Consider the following 20538-nt stretch of genomic DNA (forward strand, 5'->3'; position numbering starts at 1 on the left):
ACGGTTTTTTATGTATTTTGTTCATGCTACAATTGGTGTTTATAGTCAAAAATAAAAACAAAAAAGAAAATATTAGTTCAATTAGTATACAACTAATAAAAAATTATCAGAAGTAAGAACGTAGCAGATATACCATAAGGGCATCCATTCTTACAGGCGTTTTTTATGAGGACTCATTCGTGTAACATTTGCGACGAATCGAGACGATTCAAAGCAAACGAACCGCTCAAAACATTTTACTTATGTATGGTCAAATTTTTTAGATAATTTTATGTACTTAAGTAGTTTAAAAATACTAAAAAAACCTTTTTTTTTTCAATAATTTTAACAAATTTGTACAGTTCGACAAGGCTTTATTTGAACGTGGCGAGAAAAGGAACTAAACGCTTCTAGCATACAAAAACGTCATTTTTGACATATTATGTTTGACAGTTCTTCTTTACCAGCAGCGCTCCCGTCAATGTCACCCACGTTCAAATAAAGCCTTGTCGAACTGTATTGGCTCTTAATAAGTACGTATGCAAAATTTTGAATTAATTAGACTACAGGAGATAGGTAAAAATCGTGCTCAAAGATACCGTTACATACATACAGCCTAAGCCAATAAAAGCGTGATAATTACCTCTTGTATCTTTCGCCTGACGGTCAGCTTGTGCCACTGATGATCATCGAATCTTGTTTTGGACGGCTTAATGTGCATCTCCTGCTTGCCGTTACCAAGCCCCATCGTCAGGGAAAGACCGCCATCCCTCACAGCCAAATTCAGGTAATCCGCCTCGTGACCTACGAAAAGAAGACATAGAATTAAAGGTAAAAATTTATTTTAAAAAGCATTAAGAGTCCCTATACGAAATTTTGCCGATTTCGCTGATTTAACAGACGTGATTAAACAGTTAAAATACAGTATTTCTATAAGTTTTAATGCACAACATGTAAGATCATTTCAATTATAATCTAATGTTGGAGCTAGTTTTTTTTTAAAAGTATTTTTAAATAATCCAACTCAAACCCGCGACAGTTTTGTGATTTTTGCTGTAAAAGGTTTAGAATATCACCTGTTTATGGATTGTATTGACGACGTTAATGGTATGAAAAAATACAATGTACTGTTGAGAAAGTCGTCTATACAATGTTGGAATTACTTTTTACCACTTTAATATGAAATAGTTGATTAAAAAAATATGTAACTCGGCACAATTTTAGAGAAAATGGGCAAAGAATTGCTGTTAATTTCGGCAACTTGGAGCTGTAATTCATAAAAAGAAAACGACAGAAATAATCTACAGATAAAATTCTATCCAATTCGAGAAAAAAGAAAAAAAAGAAAAGCAAATTGTGCCAAAAAACACGATTCAAAACAACCTAAATCTCAAGGCTGCCTTGCGGCGAGTAATATAATGTGAGATTTAGGTTGTTTTGAATCGTGTTTTTTGGCACAATTTGTTTTTTTTTTTTCTTTTTTCTCGAATTGGATAGAATTTTATCTATATAGATTATTTCTGTCGTTTTCTTCAAAATTTCGGAAAAATTTCGTATACGGACTCTTAACTCGGAAATTACGAAAACCTGAAAAAATACCTAATCCTGGAAAATCTTTACAATAAAAAGTAGAGAGTCTTTTAGGCTCTCTACTTTTTATTCCAAATTCGTACGGTAGTAGTTTAAGCCGCCTCTCCATATAGACGAGCGCACTGCCAACGCGTTTGCACACGCGTTGGCAGTGCTCCTGCAACGGCGCTTGTGAGTAATCCACACATAGGAAGGTCGTTCAGTATGCTTTGGATCGCGCCAATATGCGGACTGATTCAAAATGGATGTTGAGTCGCTAACAGTTGCAGCTGTATATTTATTCACAGCCTCTCTCACTTTTACATAATATTTTATAATATTAAAATAAAATAAGTAATTATTTTTTTACCTACTTATTATTTATTAAATTATTACATATAAAAATTATTACATATTATTATAATTATCATAACTATAACTCCGGGCGAACTGATCGCGCGGCCTATGTGTGGATGGAGCACGAAGCTTGCGACAAATGTCCTTTGATCTTTGCCGACATTTCCGACCCGCGCGGCAACGTCTAAATACCTACGGCCAACGCGCGAACGCCCGTTCTACACATCGGGCCAACGTGTCTGCCAACGCGTTGGCTAACACGTTCGCCTATTGGCGGCTCTCGACATAGGCGAACGCGTTGGCCAACGCGTCTGCAGACGCGTTGGCAGTGCGCTTGCAACGGCGTTTGTGAGTAATCCACACATAGGAAGGTCGTTCAGTATGCTTTGGATCGCGCCAATGTGCGGACGGATTCAAAATGGATGTTGAGTCGCTAACAGCTGCAGCTGTATATTTATTCACAGCTTATAATTACTTTGTAAATGTGGACAAGAAAAAGTTTTTAAAGGGTATTCTCGAAATAAATAAGTAAAAGGCGAGAAAACGTAACAAACAAAGAAATAAACTCACTTTTACTTAATTTATAATATTAAAGTAATTTTTTTTTATTACTTATTATTTATTATATATAAAAATTATTACTTATTATAATTATCATGATTAATAATTAATAATATATAAGTATTTATTATTTATTAAATATTTAATTTATTTTGTTTTAGTATATTTTGTTGTTATAGCGACAACAGATATAGGTACATAATCTGTGAAAATTTCAGAAATCTAGCTAAGTATAGCGGTTCTTGAGATACAGCCTGGAGACAGACAGACGGACAGACAGATGGACAGACAGACAGACGGACAGACAGAAATGCAGACAGACGTTGAAGTCTTAGTAATAGGGTCCCGTTTTTACCCGTTGGGTACGGAACCCTAAAAACATCGTGAGGAAAATAGAAAGTCCAATAACCTTATTTTTTTTTGCAACTTTTGATTTTTGGTTCCACAGGCAGTTTTTACTCTGATAGGGTCTATACAGACGGACCGCATTTCAACTGCAATCCAACCGCAAATTGCAGTTCAAGTGCAGTTTGAATGCAGTTGACATGACTGCAATAGAACTGCAAACCAAATGCGCAGTCGGATTGCAGTTCAGTTGCAGTTGGCGTGCAGTCGTGTGAACCGCATACCGACTGCATCCAAACTGCACTGCTACTGATTCCATGCGCGGGAGAGCGGAGCGTGCGGGTGGGTGGGATAGTGCAGTTTGGATGCAGTCGGTATGAAATTCACACGACTGCAGTCAACTGCAATCCGACTGCGCGTTCGGTTTGCAGTTCTATTGCAGTCGTGTCAACTGCATTCAAACTGCACTTCAACTGCAATTTGCGGTTGGATTGCAGTTGAAATGCGGTCCGTCTGTATAGACCCATAGGGCCCAATAAATTTAAATGTTTTCTCGATACTCATATTGTTCGCCATTTCGTCAAGTTAGATGTTAATTCGCCACAAGAAGGAAACGTGCACTCTTCATCGCCGCTCCCGGCGAACTGATCGCGCGGCCTATGTGTGGATGGAGCGCGAAGCTTGCGACAAATGTCCTTTGATCTTTTGCCGACATTTCCGACCCGCGCGGCAAGCTCGCAGACGCGTCGGCCAACGTCTAAATACCTACGGCCAACGCGCGAACGCCCGTTCTACACATTGGGCCAACGCGTCTGCAGACGCGTTGGCCAACGCGTTCGCCTATGTCGAGAGCCGCCATATGTCAAGTGCCGCCATTACCGTACATTTTCCGGGGTAAAAAGTATCCTATGTCCTTTCCCGGGACTCACAGTATCTTTATACTAAATTTCAGCAAAATCGGTTCAGCGGTTTAAACGTGAAGAGGTAACAGACGGACAGACACACTTCGCATTTATAATATTACTAGCTTTTGCCCGCGGCTTCGCTCGCGTTAAGAAGTATTATTATATACAATCTTTTATCCCCTATTTTATCCCTTTAGGGGTGGAACAGATCAAAATCCTTTCTTAGCGGATGCCTACGTCATAACATCTACCTGCATGCTAAATTTTAGCCCGATCCGTCCAGTGGTTTGGGCTGTGCGTTGATAGATCACTATGTCAGTCAGTCAGTCACCTTTGTGTTATATATATTTAGGTAGTATGGATACATACCAGTATAGAACAAGAGTCCATTAGGCTGTCGCGTCTTGAAGTATAGGGAGATGACGTCCTGCGTGCTGACGATGGGCTCCCCGCCGGTCTGCGTGAGGTCGTACGACAGGAACTCGGCGCCGCGGAACGTCGCCTCCGACGGCGCTTTGTCTGCAACAAAGGATAGCTTAGATGTTGCCTGCAACTTTGTGGCTCAGCAGTTCGTTTTTAGCTCTAGAATATATTACATCATTTCTAAAGCAACTCATTTATCAATCTTTGTATTTAAAATCATCAATTTTTTTCCATATTTTAGGCTCTTCTACTAAGTATCGTCTAAACTTTTTAATCAATCGAAACAAACAAATATTAAAATGCAAACATTTACAAGAATGCGAATTAAAAATAAACCTCAAGTGGCTACTTAAAAGTTAAACCACAAACCATCAACGATAATTTCCTCGTTCAAGAAGTTCCTAGTTCAATATTTAAAACAACAGCGTCACGAGCAAATTGCGAGTAAACTCGTACACCAAAGCAAAAAATGACAGAAAGTTCACTACCACACTTCATTCATCATACTTCGGAGTTCGGGCACTAATTAAGAATTTAGTTTCGCAAAGTTGGCGGCTTTATGCAGTTTTAATCGCCTTTAAACTTCCCGACACCTGAAAGAAGCGGGAATTGATTAATGACTGGAACTTTCTCTGTAGACCGTACGCCGCCATCGTACGAACTTCCCTTTAATTTGCTAACGGTCCCCGACTCGGTACGTTTATTGGCCTTTGTAATTTGTGTGAAGTTCTACTATTTTGCTTTACACGTCATTAATTTGTTACAAGATCAATTTTCAGTGATTTTGAATTTACGTCTTATATAGCACTTATCAAAATGTTATATATGATGTATTTCTTTACGATAATTACGAAGTTCATTGTGATAAGTATGCATTCGAACAAAGGTTCTATGTGCACACACGCTATAAAACTGACGCAATAAGCTGTCTCGACTTAGTTCTCTTGTCCAACATATTGTTTAAAATCGTTTTCTTCTCGAAACTAATAATGGGTGTAATAATCCAAGTGAGGCGCAAAGTTTAAAAAGCTTTACGTTCAATATCCAACACCAGTTTAATATAAGCACTCACGGGTAGTTTACAGCAGCTGTGGCGCAGTCTCGAGTTGCCGTAATGATCGCTAAACTAATGGAACATTATACAACTTCAAATTTACTATAAATTCTTATAAACTTAGCCACTTATTTCTGTAAAAAAACATAATTTAAGCTACATAAAAAGTGACTAAGCCGGGAGTCAGGTTCTTTTAAGTTTTTGAAAAAAATATAGGATATTAACATTATATTTACCAGTATGACGTAAAATATAAGTACAGTGCTCCCAAAGTGATAATGTGAATAAAAATTTTCGTATTTTTTCGGCAACGATCGTATTTCCCGAGCGTCAGAAGACGTCACGCTGCAAGCGCTGCGCGCTGTTAAACGCGCTGTAAACTTAACTTTAAGAAAAACAGCGCTTTGCAGCGACGTAGAGGCGCCTGACGTTGCTTGGACATTACCATGGTAACGCCGCGATGGCTTCCCGGACCGGCGACAACCGGCTTTAAGATATTTACTTCTATTTCCTTTGAACAAGGTGCAAAATGCAAGTTTCATATATTCGGGTGTTTTCGTTATTACGACAATTAGCGAAGATTTCCATGCGTATTATTAATTTGGGAGTACTGTAATTGCATTTGATTGCATTTGATAATAATATAATAATTATACACCTGTAAACTATGTTTGCTGCAAGTTCCTTATATTATACGAGTTTTTGCCCGCGGCTTCGCTCGCGTTAACCCTAAAACCGTGCCCTGGGGTACAAATGAAAAAATAAACAAAAATTTCGTTATAATTTTTTTACTTTTCGATGGTTTGTTTCGCGTGTCCGTGTATTTACGTGGGGCGGGGTAACGCGCCGATACCTCAGTCGGGCGATGGTCCTGCTTGCAAGTGGAAGCGGTACATGGCTTGTGGGGTACTCCAGTACCCCAGGGTACTTTAAACGTAAGTATTATTGTTTGAACATTTTCATCGTTTTGTTGTTGTTTTTTTTTTTTTATTTGGGGGCATGAATTTGAAGAAACCGACATAAAATTTACCGAGATCGGTCAAGCAGTTTTTATACTGTGGGTTTATTTGTTTTTGATGGCATTATAGGATTGTTTACACACTCCTAACTTATTTTCTTTTTTTCAGCTAGCGTCTCGACGTAATCTTCGTGAAAATCAAATAGACAATATTCCTTTGGAATCGGAAGATGGTGAAGATCTGTTTTTAGGTGAGACATCTGATGAAGAGCTGGATAAAGTTATTCAAGATTTTCACGATAACGTAATTTTATCTCAGAGTCCTCACTCTTTAGAAGTAGAGTCACCTCCTGATTCAGACGAAGAAATAGAAGAAGTATCTTTGCAGTTCAGTTCTAATGCGTAACCATTCACTGTCCTCACTCCTTAGCGTTCCAGATATTTTACGTGGTAGAGGTACAAAAAAACAGAAAAGCAGTCATACCATAGTGTCGCGCAAAACTCGCCGCTGGAGCCTCTGTGTGTTCTTTGGAATACTAAATAAGTAAATACTGTAGGGATCAATTCTATGATACTGTTACATTCTTCAGATGCTGCTAATAAGCAATTTTTCAAGAATTACCTGAAGACTCTCGCTTTTGATTTCATAAAACCGCACCCAGAAGACAGATTTCAATACCGAACTTTGCCAAAGTATCTATAAATAAGTATTGGTGATATACTGGGGAAAAAACGCCCAACGCTTTCTATAGCTTCTCCTAATTTCAAATCTGGAAGGTGTTTTGTCTTCCCGAGGTCCAAAGACCGCAAATCACGTATGCAATGTGAGACGTGCAAAACTTTCATTTGTACTGTTCACCAGAACAAAATATGCCAAAATTGTTTTAAGTACCTAATTAATGCGATTTAATTATGTTTAGAAAGACTGAGATTAATATTAAAAATTCTATGTAAGTTGATTTAAAAATAAAAACTTTAATATCTTTTTAAAAATGTGTTATTATTGTTGTGGTGCACTAGTACCCCAGGGTACCGTTAGATAAAGTTTAAGATGGGTACGGTTCTAGGGTTAAGAAGTATTATTATATACAAACTTTCATCCCCTATTTGAACCCCTTGGGGTTGGAATTTATCAAAATCCTTTCTTAGCGGATGCCTTCCTCATAACATCTACCTGCATGCCAAATTTCAGCCCGATCCGTCCAGACTCCAGTGGTTTGGGCTGTGTGTTGATAGATCACTATGTCAATCAGTCAGTCAGTCACCTTTGAGTTTTATATAGATAGATTACTATCAAGAATCCTATTTAACAAATCGAATTCAGTTTTAACATGAAACAATCATTGTCTCGAAGCTTTGTACGGGTCGCGAGGATAATAAATGCGTGGTACGTGGACCCTATTTGCAAAACAGGTCGGCCATATTGGCTTTAGGCGGTTGAGACCCAATTTCGCCTGGAGCACGCTGTATGCAAATTCCGCTGTCAAATAATGTAGCCAACTTGACGACTGTTTCATAATTAACGACGGAACAAGGATTGAATACGAGTCTTTTGATTTATTACTTATAGTAAAATATCGGTACAAAACTATGACATAGTTTCAATTAAAATAGTTTTCTGGTTTTTCCGGGCAAGAACTAATATTTGAAAAACTTAAGCTTTTCAAATATTAGTTCTTGCTAAAATTTTAAGCCTATAGGAACTATAAAAACTTAAGTACTTACATTGCACGCACCCAAACAAAAGCATTAAACAGAAAACGTATCGTAGACATGGGTGCGAATAAAACTATAGTTGTATCTAGAAAAAGCAGAAAAAATTACCAATTCAGAGAGGGGAGCGAGCGGCCGTTGTAAATTGTATTCTAATCCGACCTTACCTGAGAATTATTACTCTCTACTCTAGGGTAATCCAAGCTTCGAGCAACGTAATTCGTTCTCTAAATAAATATAATTTAATTATTATTCGTATTTAACGTGTAAATGAGAAAATAGTCTTAAAGATTATTTATTATTCATGAAATATTATATTTACTTACTTAAATATGTTTTATCATTGTAACGAATTTTGCATATTGTAATAATCTTAGGTTGGGTTGCACCAACTAACTTTAACTTTAACTGTATCTTTAACTTTAACTACAGTGCCAAATGTCAGATCTTTGGTTAAAGTTAAATATAGCGTCCACGGACGCCATATTTAACCATAACCGCTCATACGTTTATCTCAATTTTTCGTGAAAATTTACTATGTTTCACGGTGTTATATTTTTCCTGACGATTTTTACGGATAATATTTTTTTTATACTGTCAATCCCGTTACGTATAGCTTGAATAAGAAAATAAACGCAACAGACATCTGTGAATTTCTCCGGTTAAATTTAAGGTTAAAGTTAAAGCTAAAGGACGCCATAATTAACTATAACCATAACTTTAACCTTAACTTTAACTTTAACCACGCCACTGGTGCAACCAAACCTTAGAATTTAGAGTACAAAGAAACAGAATAATAACGTTATTTATGAATCTTTGCTAAACTCTCAAGATGTCTCAAGTCTCAGCATGTAGAAGAAAGTTTTGGGTTTAACTACAAAGTTTTAAACTTATACATATTTAGGTTTAGAAAATAGTCATAAAGCATATTTACTACCAACTGTTTTAGTAAGTGTTAATCAAAGTAATATACTGTGACGTAACAGCACATTGGACAATCCACGTCCTCTATCGATCTCGTATGATACGGTCGAGTTGATGGCAATCGAGAAATAAATTAAAAACACCGTCCGATTGCAATCCAAGCCCAAATGTCGCGGAACGTTCTAAAATTGAATTTCCAATTAACCGAGGCGCAGTTTCAAACAACCCGCTCGTACTCCACGAATCATATCGCCGGGGGAGACATTTTCATAATGTTTTACATTTTATATTCATTTTTTTAAATTCAGAACACAGTGTACGGTATGAATTATGATTGATGAAAAATATTCGGTATTCGAATTTCAGTTTAAAAATTTTCATTCATTACGACTCCGTCAGTGTTAACTCTCGTGAATGTAGAGACCTGGCGTTTTACATAACATTATTTACATAAAATATCGAACTCGCATCTCAAAGTTTATCTCTTTACATTTGCGTACAATTTCCTATGTTCTCCATACAAAGTTTATTTCCCTGTGAAACTTTGGGTATGTTCTTTACAGTAACAAGAGTAAAATGTGTGTCTACTCGTATTTACATACAAAAGTATCATATTCCTACTTGTAGTATTCTTTGTATCAAAATTAAGATTTTATACAAAATTAAACATTAAAAATTCACGGCACTGTGAAATTTATAAAACAGTTTGATACTAAAAAAAACTTGTATTTTATACGTATGTTCAATGTTCATTTCTCTGCATACGATTAAATCTATGTCAATGTACAAAATATAGGAATATATTCTGTTTCGTTCTACAGTTTAATCAACTTTACCGGATTTGTTCGGCGCAAGAATTTCAGATGAATCCGGAATATCAATGCACGTGAATATTGAATGTGTAGTCTCATCGGGCGTTTCAAGATAGTACAAAGTATCCAGGATATTAAGATTTACGATCATTGCGGTTTTCAAACGTATGTTCCTTTGTATAATATTACTTACTCTGGAACTAAATTGCAAAATTAATTTTATCGATATTAAGTACCTATGTAGCTTTTATGTTCTTCATATTTATTTTGCAGTAAAAATCTTAAATGTAATGTATAATATATAACTCAAATGTGACTGACTGACTTGACATAGTGATCGCGCGATAGAGTCAAGACGAATGGGCGGATCGGGCTGAAATGTGGCATGCAGGTAGATGTTATAACGTAGGCATCCGGAAAGGATTTTGATCAATTCCACTCCCAGGGGATAAATTAGGGGATGAAAGTTTGCATGAAACTTTGTCAATTTTAAACCGATCGGGCTGAGACTTTGATACCCAATTAATAATAATACTTCTTAAAGCGAGCGAATCCGCGGACAAAAGCTAGTACTAGTGATTAAATAATAATATATAATAATACTGTACAGTAAATAAAGTAGAGATTATTTTACACTTTAAACTTAGCCTTTTCTGGCCGTCCTCAGAGCAAAAGTTAAAGTGAGTTTTACGAAGTTGACTTTAAAGTCCAACATCGCGTCAAACAGCAGGACCCGTTTTTCGAAGACGACCCTCACGCTCTGTGTTTCCAAATTCGAATTTCCGAACGCCTCTAGTTGCTCGGCCATTTCCGTGACGTCGGGTAATGGCGGCTCACTTCAGGAAATGGCGCGATGACGGAGCCCGGAAACTCATCCCCGGGTGACACGTATAGCGAGCTCACTCAAGTGAAGTCCGCGCGTGTGAATTTTAAAATTGGAATCGGTTCGGATTGATTCTTATTGCAATTTTCAAGGTTTTTAAAATTTGGATTTACAGAAGATTTTAGTGTCGTCAACCCTTCCTCTACAATTTATTTACATTAAATATAATATTATTACTTATACAGCAGTACCTACCAATTTGCCACTAGTGATAATTTGGGATACTTATATTGTCGACCGTTCCAACGGAATATTTGGGGTATAATATACATATTATAATAAATATAGTTAGTGTAGGTTCTTAAGCTTCCATTGACTGGTATATAATTTAATACCTCGAATAACAACATTCTGGCAATAAAGACATTTGAATTTGAATGAGATAAAACATCAAATCTTCTTCACTTAAGTGGTTTTATTAGCTTCTAAATAATGATTCTCAAATGCTTAGTACCCATTAGGGTCTCCAGGAAGGAATGTCCGCGGATAAAAAAGGCATTAGCTGAGATCGTTCTTTATCTGAGATGTTTGGATAAGGAAACGCCTCGTTACCGGGTCATTTCGAACGATATCTATGAGCCATTTAAATAAAATCTACTTTTTGTATAAGTTAAATGTTTATAAGATATTTGATACCTGGTCGCTTTTAAGCATTCGTGTATTAACCCACAAAAAAAAATATTGAGATATGAATGCAGTATTATTCTAAATGTTTTAAATAACATGGCTGCATTCATAACTCAATACGTATTTTTTTAGGTACCCAAAGGGTGAAAATGGGACCCTATTACTAAGATTTAATTCATTTTATAATATTAATATTTTGCACATGATTATATTTAAAAAAGATTTAATTTATATTTATTTAAGTACATATTTATTTAAAATACTGCTTGTTGTCTGTCAATCGCCTGATAACTACTATAGGATCCACAGAATACCAGGGATCACGGTACAGCCTAGGTATCATATACCGTGATCATAGCCTGAGTGAAATCCTTTTCAACGATAATTATGTTCGCATCGCACTGCCTTGCATCAGCGTACCTAGTCCATTTCAAAGTTAGTTTTTTATGTTCTTATTATTATTACTTCGTTGTCTGTCAGTCTGTCTGTCTGTCTCTCTTCAGGCTTTATCTCAAGAACCGCTATAGCTAGACTTCTGAAATTTTCACAGACTATGTATATCTGTTGCCGCTACAACAACAAATACTAAAAACAAAATAAAATTAATATTTAAGGTCCCATACAACAAACGTGATTTTTTTGCTAATTTTTGCTTGGTATCAATAATGGCAACAGGTAGGAAAATTTTCATAAAAGCCTTAATTATGTGTACTTTAATAATTCACTAGCGATCGCCCAAGGTCGAAATTCGACCTTAGTTTCAACGACATTAGGACTACTATCTATATTTTGTAAAAAAATATTGACTTGATCATAGTTTTTTCAACTATTGTTAACATAATATTGTAAAAATATATTACATATAAAGTATTTGTTCACAATTTTTAAGCAAACGCCTGCACAAGGTACTAAGTCTTTACTTACAATGTTTGTATAATATTAATTACTTAGTTTGCAAATAAAATATTTGAATCTTTGAATCTTTGGGGCTCAGCTGATCTCAGACTGGCCATATGGCCAGTCTGAGATCAGCTGAGCCAGTCTAAAATTGAAAAATACTATTAGACAATGCTTATATAAGCATTGTCTAATAGTATTTTTCAATTTTAGATTCATTAGATTCAATAAAAAAAACTGTAATCCATTTTCAATTTGTCAACTTCTTGTCAACAGACTTCAACCATAAATAAAAGAGTATAATTCGTATGTATAGGCTTGTCACTCAAAAATCTGTCATTTTTCTTAGTGTGTGTTGTGATGTACTTAACAATAAACGCAACGGTCCCGAACCACCCGCCGCCCGCGCACTCCCTTCCGAGACTCCGCGGCGACGGGTGTGTCGAGGGCGCTGCAAAATAACCTATTATTTTATTTACCGACTATCCCATAATATATACGGGCACACTAGCCTGCAGCTGTAGTAGACAACAGCACAAACTGGCGACGAGGAAAAGAACGTAAGTGAATTTTTATATTATACGACTACAAAATATCCCGAAGCTATCAGACAAAGGGTTACACAATACTATCACACATTTCATTTTCAAAAGGGGGAAAACATATGACCTAATTACGGGACATTAATTACTTAGTTCAGTACCATAATTTTGTTTACAATACATAATATTTTGATTCATTTTAACGGAATCGTAAACAAAATCGTTCTGATAGCTAAGGGTTCATGAGTTAACGTAGTCGCAAATGTGTTGCTAATATATACCTAGTAAAGGGGTTCCATATGCATGGTCATGGTAACAATTTATTAACTACGTAGTACCTACTTACTTACTACGCTGGCTCAGTGACCCGAAGTGAGTCTTGGCCATATCGTAGTAAATGTTTACAATATCGCATTGTTGTGGATCAGATTCCCGCGAAGGACAAACACTGTGTTGTTCTGCGTCCAAGTATACGTATTATAATGTGGCGTTCATGTCGCTAATACGTATAATAATTACTTCTTATTAGTAATATGAATTTCTTATTATTACCCGTTACTTGTTAATTGTGTACTCGCATCTTTAAATTAATGCATATAAAAATAGATTTTCAATTGTGTTAGTAACGCTATAACTCGATAACGACTGGACCGATTTGGCTAGTTTTAGTCTTAAAATGATCGTGGAAGACCAGGGGAGGTTTATAAGTGACACGAAATTCACCGGGAAATCTAGTCTTCTTATAATTATTGTGAAAATACCTGACCATGCATACAATAAAGTCGTGCCTGTATATATTAGCCTAGTCGGGTTGTAATATTTTGGCAACCCGGCCGAGTAAAGTACACCGTACAATTGTCTAATGAGTAAAATCTCATCAAGTTTACATAGACGTACATTTTAATGTGATAATGCATTTAAAATGTGATTTCTATGCAATTAGGTAGTCCCAATTTTTATAATTAGTTTGCTTCCACTTTAAAGATTCAGAATCAGCGATAAATATTCAAAATAAACGTTTAATTGTTTAGTTACCTTTCGTACTAGAACAAGTTCTCTATACTTACAGATCGTACGCGTACTGATATGTCCCAACTACCGGTTTTAGAACAATTTGATTGCGACGGCGATTCAAGCTCGCTAGGTCACAGATGGGAAAAGTGGAAACGCGCTTTAGACATTTACTTATTGGCTACTGGAATAGATGATCCAAAGAAAAAACGAGCGATCCTTTTACATACCGGCGGACTCGCATTACAAGAAATATATTATAACATTCCCGGGGCGCACGTTGAAGAGTCGGAGGAGACATCGGTTGACGTTTTTAAAATCGCGATCGAAAAATTAAATGGATATTTCGCGCCAAAACAAAGTTTTTTATACGAAAGGCATATATTTAGACTTATGAAGCAAGAGCCTGACGAAAAGTTTGAGAGGTTTTTAGTTCGTTTGCGTAATCAAAGCTCCAAATGTAACTTCGCGCGAAAAGACGACGACTTGATCGACCAGATAGTTGAGAAATGTAGCTCTTCTGATCTTAGAAAAAAAATTCTAACTCTAGGGGATACGGTCACAATAGACAAAATTATAGTGGAAGCAAACTCAATCGAGACTGTCGAAAGACAGTTGAAAGGATTTCAAGGAAATCAAAATATTGCTGTCAATAAAATTGGGACTAAGACAAGCAACAATAATATGCGGTGTACTAGATGTGGGAGTGTCTATCACGATAGTGACTATGATAAATGTGTTGCGAAAGACAAAATTTGCACAAAGTGTGGTTTTAAAGGACACTTTAAAATCCAATGTCGTACAAGGTATGATAAACGAAAAGCAACTGTAAATACGAGCAAACAAAATAATGCAAAAAAGTTTAAACCAAATGTTGAGCAACCACATACACAATCAAAATCTCAACAGGCCCATGATGCCAATAAGTCAGCTCAACCAAGCATCAACTACATATTTCACATTGACGATGATGCAGAAATAGCATGTCAAGTTGGTGGGGTTAACGTCAACATGCTTATCGACTCGGGCAGTAAGACTAACATAATAGATGAAAAGACGTGGCAATATTTAAAATCAAACTCAATTGTTACTACCAATCAAGAAAAAGGTTCAGACCAAGTTTTCATGGCATATGGATCCAAGGATCCTCTTGAGGTACTAGGCTCATTTGAAGCATCAATCACTGTAGGACCGGAGCAGCAATCTGCCAAGTTCTACGTGATCAAAAATGGTACTCGCAATCTGCTGGGCAAAGTGACGGCAATGAAGCTTAACGTCCTTAAATTAGGAGTGAGTATATAAATTCTTTAAATTCCTTAGGCACAAAATCAAATATTTTCCCCAAATTCAAAGACGTTCAATTAGAAATTGCGATAGATAAATCTGTGACTCCTATTTGCCAACCATATAGAAGGGTTCCCATCCCGCTCGAAGACAAGATTAACAACAAAATTGATCAGTTAGTAAAAAACGATATAATTGAACCGGTTGATAAAGCTGCAAGCTGGGTTTCCCCGCTTGTACCGATATTAAAAGGTGACGGCGATGTAAGAATTTGCGTCGACATGAGGTGTGCAAACAAATCTATTATGCGGGAGAACCATCCTTTACCTACTATGACACAATTGCTACCGAAGCTGAGAAAAGCGCGTGTCTACTCTAAACTAGATATTAAGGAGGCATTCCACCAAGTGGAAATTAGAGAAGATTGTCGAGACATTACGACATTCATTACTAGTAAAGGGTTATTTCGTTATAAACGGTTGATGTTCGGAATTTCATGTGCACCCGAACATTTTCAAAAGATACTGGAAAGGATGCTTCTCCCGTGTGAAGGCGTCATAAATTTTATCGACGATATCGTCGTGTTTGGAAGCAGTAAAACCGAACATAATTCTAGATTAAAAAAGGTTTTACAAATTTTAAAAGAACACAATGTATTACTTAATGACAAGAAATGCATTTTTAATCAGTCTAAAATAGAATTTCTCGGTCATGAACTGTCTTGCGAAGGCATAAAACCCCTAGATAAATATGTAAAAGCCATAGAGTCTTTCAGGGAACCAAAATCTGTAGAGGAGATCCAAAGCTTCCTTGGACTTGTGAATTATATAGGTAAGTGGATCCCTAATTTGGCGACACTAACAGACCCAATTCGTGAAATTTTAAGACAAAAGCTCTCCAAACACGCCGATATTACGGAATATTGGAAAGAAAAGCAAATAATTGCATTTACTGAGTTAAAAAGAAGTCTAACCAATCTTCTGACTTTAGGTTTTTATGACCCTCATGACAGAACGCAAGTTATTGCAGACGCCAGCCCTGTTGGACTTGGAGCGGTTTTAATTCAATATGACTTACGTAAACAAGTTCTTGCATCGGCACATGAGGGTCACCCAGGCATTGTTGCTATGAAAGGGAGACTGCGGACTAAGGTGTGGTGGCCTAAAATAGACAAAGATGCCGAAAATATGGTTAAAAGTTGCAAAAGCTGTACGTTAGTCTCGGGCCCAAACCCCCCTGTCCCTATGAAGAGGCGGGAACTACCATCTCAACCGTGGGTAGACATAGCTGTGGATTTTCTAGGCCCTCTTCCAAGTGGACACTATTTATTTGTGGCTATAGATTACTATAGCCGTTACAAAGAAGTCAAGATCATGAAGTCTATAACATCACAGGAAACAATCAGCGTTTTAAAAGAAATATTTTCGAGACTAGGTATTCCTGTTAGTTTGACTTCAGATAACGGTCGACAATTTGCAAGCGAAGAGTTCAGGTCCTTCTGCTCAGAATTTGGCATTAAACTTTATCATTCTATACCATATTGGCCACAGCAGAATGGTGAAGTCGAACGGCAAAACCGTGACATAGTGAAGCGGTTAAAAATAAGCCAATGCCAAAAGACTGACTGGAAGCAGGATCTGTTGCAATACATCATGATGTACAATAGCACACCGCACAGCACGACGGGCAGGACTCCAGCCGAATTGTTTTTTAATCGACAATTTAGAGATAAAATTCCTTCTGTTGTAGACGTTGAAAGCCGGCATCTAGATTTCGAGACACACGACAGAGACAAAATGATGAAAGAAAAGGGGAAAATCAGAGAGGACCGGAAAAGAAAAGCAAAATATTATGACATTGATGTAGGTGAGAAGGTCTATGTAAAAAATATGATTAAAGAAAACAAATTGACACCAAACTTTAGTCCAACACCGCACACAGTGATCAGTGCCAATGGAGGAGACATTAAGGTGAGGAATGATGAGACTGGACAGGAATTAAGAAGGAATGTTATCCACCTTAAAAAGACCGAAGGAACGTGGAAAATTCAAAATGAGAAGGAAAGTGGAAATAATTTAGAAGATATGGACGATGATAATAGCAACTGTTCAGGAATTAATGAGTCATTGATTAATTAGGATTAAATAATTGCATTATTAATTAAGTTCATACTTTTGTGTTCATGTATTGACTAGATTGTGATTTGATTGCTTTGGTAAACTGACGTTTTGGTAAAATCATATTTTGTTGCATAACGCTATATTTCATTACATAAAATCAAATTAGCTTGTATACCTACATTACAATTTAAGATTAGTTGGTTAAGGTTAGATGTTTTAAAATGTTTTCAAAATTAGTTGAAAAGGAGAGATGTGATGTACTTAACAATAAACGCAACGGTCCCGAACCACCCGCCGCCCGCGCACTCCCTTCCGAGACTCCGCGGCGACGGGTGTGTCGAGGGCGCTGCAAAATAACCTATTATTTTATTTACCGACTATCCCATAATATATACGGGCACACTAGCCTGCAGCTGTAGTAGACAACAGCACATGTGTAATGTTTTATTTGTTAAAAATATATGAATAAAGGCTTAATTTCAAAATAATATTAGCTCGATGCACTCCTTCACCATGTAAACTGTGGTGACATACTATGGGTAGGAAGATAGTGAGGTTCAAAGTTCAACACACGTCACACATGTATCGTCTCAATTTTCATCGCTATCATTTTGTTTATGTTTTGTCTCTATTGTGCTAATATGTATCGTCTCTTTCTAGTCTGTAAAATTTTGTATATATAGCCGTAAGTTTCATGAATAAAACACTTCTTCTGATCCTACAGTCGAGTTATTATTTACTCCTGTACCAAAGTCGCAACAAAACTATAACTGTGTAAAATTTCATTCACCTACGTTTTCCCGTTTTTCGTCAAAAGGGATACAAAGTTTTTGGCTCACGTATTAATATTGTGGCGGTACCCACGATTCGCCTAACATTCCTGCATCGCGCTATCGAAGTTTTCTGAGCGCGTCGGTATATATACGACAGCTGAGATGTATCACGTGGGCTTCGGCCTGACTGGGCATACCACCTCGCTCGGTCGGAAGATCTTCCTTTGGCCGCCACGCTCATATCCCACACTGGTGACCCCTCGACAGAACACGCCTCTTTCATCATCTTCACTCCCCGCCCTTCCGCACCGCGCCAGCCAGCATCGCCTCATCGGGTACATCGTCCACTAGCCGTAATGTACCGCGGCCTGGGCGACTCCGCTTCGGCATCATCGGGCTTTCTCACTACACCAACCGGTCAGCAAGCAGAGCACTTCTCTCCTGGTCAGCACGTAGCATCGGCCCCGCACGGCAGCTATCCGACTCACTGGATCCCGGCCTGACTGGGCATACCACCTCGCTCGGTCGGAAGATCTTCCTTTGGCCGCCACGCTCATATCCCACAATATATAGATAATAATAGGTATTTAAGTACAATAAAAATTAAAAACAAAAGAAAATCCCATACAAAAAACACAATTTTTTGCCTATTTTTGCTCTATAACTGTATGGAACTCTTCGTGCGCGAGTCCGACTCGCACTTGGCCGATTTTCTGTGATACACAAATGCTTAACAGCAACCATTATACTGCTTGTAGTATAAGAAAGGAGATTTTTTTACTAATTACTCACAGATCATTCATGAAAATCGGATAAGTAGTTTAGGCGTCATGGCGAAACAGACAGACGATCATCATTAATAAATTAAGTTAGGTAAAAAAATTTAAGGTTTGGTGAAAAACATATCCGATCCAACAAAATAGAAATTATAAGTTTAGTGTTTCAAATGCTAAGTACATTTTAATCCAATATTTTTATTCATACATAGTTTTTATCATTTTAAAGTTTTATAATAAAATTGTTATGAATTTCATTGAAAGGAGGATACAATGGGTGCGGTGAGAATAAAGCTTTCGTGACCTTAACATGGCGCAAGCTTCGTGCACCGCCAAATTAAATTGTAGCTGAATATGAATAAAATTTCACATTTTATTCACAAACGCATTCCATATGGACTCGTATTCATTTTGGGAGAACGCTGTTGCGAAATGTAATTAAATTAACAAAAAATATTATGATTGTAAAAAGATATTATAATATTACTTCTTTGCCCAACAGTGAACAGCTTACAACATACCTACTTTAAAATATAAATTGAATATTTCTAGATTTATATTTTGATTGTAACATATAGGGTGAAGTTTAAACAATTTTACTTTAAAATATGTATACAGGGTGCAATTAAACCTTCCTGCCAAATTTTTTCCAGGGCTTTGGACACATTAGGAGAGTCCATTTAACCAAAAAAAATTGGGTGTTATATTTTTTTTATTGACAATATTTTATCCTATTTGAAATCGTTGCAGAACGGTCACTCGCGGCGGTAGGGATTGAGAGGGGGTAACGCGGAGGGAGGCGTGCGCGCGGGTTCACATCACTGATCACGCGCGGGCGACGCGTCGTGTCTATTAATTGTAGTATTTTTTAGGATAACTTTCGGAAGCTATTTCTCAACATTTTAGTACTGAGTGATTATAAAAGAAAAAATTCGTGTATTTTTATTTTTAACAAGGATCAATATATCAAAATTTGGCAGGAAGGTTTAATTGCACCTGTATAAGTATTATATTTTTGAATGACTATAATATTATTATTATTATTATGCAAAGTTGATTTCAGCTTCCCTTTGGCCATTTCAAATCTATTTACATGATATTTCTGTAGTTACACTAGTAAATAAATATGTGAATACGGTGTAAATTAACTTTGTACGAAGAATTCAAAGCCTTGATAGCAATTTTATGTGTATCAACGCTTAATGGTTGTAATGTTGAACAGCTTTCACAGAATTTTTTATGAATACACAATACGTTTCCACGGAAGGCCTAATGACGTTGCAAAGTTCAAGGACCAGAAGTCATAAACATTAACACATTTCGGTAGAATTTCTCTTCAGATGTTATTGTTAGGCGAAAGGTTTTAAATGTAGAATTAGTAATCACAGTTTTTATAAAAATAAAGTACTGTAACTGTGTGTAATATAAGAGTGTACACACACACACTACTACACACTACTATAATAACTATTACTAATTATTATGAACGCGCGTGTCTGACTATTACCTCTTCGCGTCTAAACGCCTAAACCGAATTAAATATTATAATATTTATAAATATATATATTTTTTTAAGAATAAGGATGATTTGTTGTTAAGGATGTTTTTTTGTTTATTTTCTTTATGTTTCTGTTGTTCTAGCCGCAATACTTACTGTACTCAATTAAACTCCCCCATAGGACAGGCCTCGCCTAGTTTGGGGGACCGTTATTTGTTAAAATGTTTGTAAAATTATCATGGTGAATAAAGACTTTTGTATTTGTATTTGTAAATAAGATTTAGAATTAGAAGGGGATTATTTTTGTTTGCGATATTTCGCCGTACATTATTAATGTACGGTTCCCGCGCGATGACAATTTCGGTGCGACGCAAACGGCGAACATCGTCTTAAATGCTATACTATATCCTACTAATATTATAAAGGCGAAAAATTATATGTATGGATGTTTGTTACTCTTTCACGCAAAAACTACTGAATGAATTTTAATGAAACTTTACAATAATATAGCTTATACACCAGAATCA

At 36.6% G+C, this 20538-nt stretch overlaps 1 protein-coding gene across 10 annotated transcripts in view; it reads right to left on the bottom strand.

The window, feature by feature from the left end:
• LOC121725881 (neurexin-1) overlaps nucleotides 1–20538 on the bottom strand; it is a 120308-nt gene that overhangs the window by 30134 nt on the left and 69636 nt on the right. For all 10 annotated transcript variants that reach the window (XM_042113031.1, XM_042113038.1, XM_042113037.1 and 7 more), the window contains exons 6-7: nucleotides 4086–4235; nucleotides 623–783 (exon numbers count right to left, since the gene is read on the bottom strand). In XM_042113031.1, coding sequence (XP_041968965.1) covers nucleotides 623–783; nucleotides 4086–4235 — 311 coding nt within the window. The remainder of the gene's footprint in view (nucleotides 1–622; nucleotides 784–4085; nucleotides 4236–20538) is intronic.

This window comes from Aricia agestis, chromosome 4, assembly GCF_905147365.1.
Source record: "Aricia agestis chromosome 4, ilAriAges1.1, whole genome shotgun sequence".
NCBI lineage: Eukaryota > Metazoa > Arthropoda > Insecta > Lepidoptera > Lycaenidae > Aricia > Aricia agestis.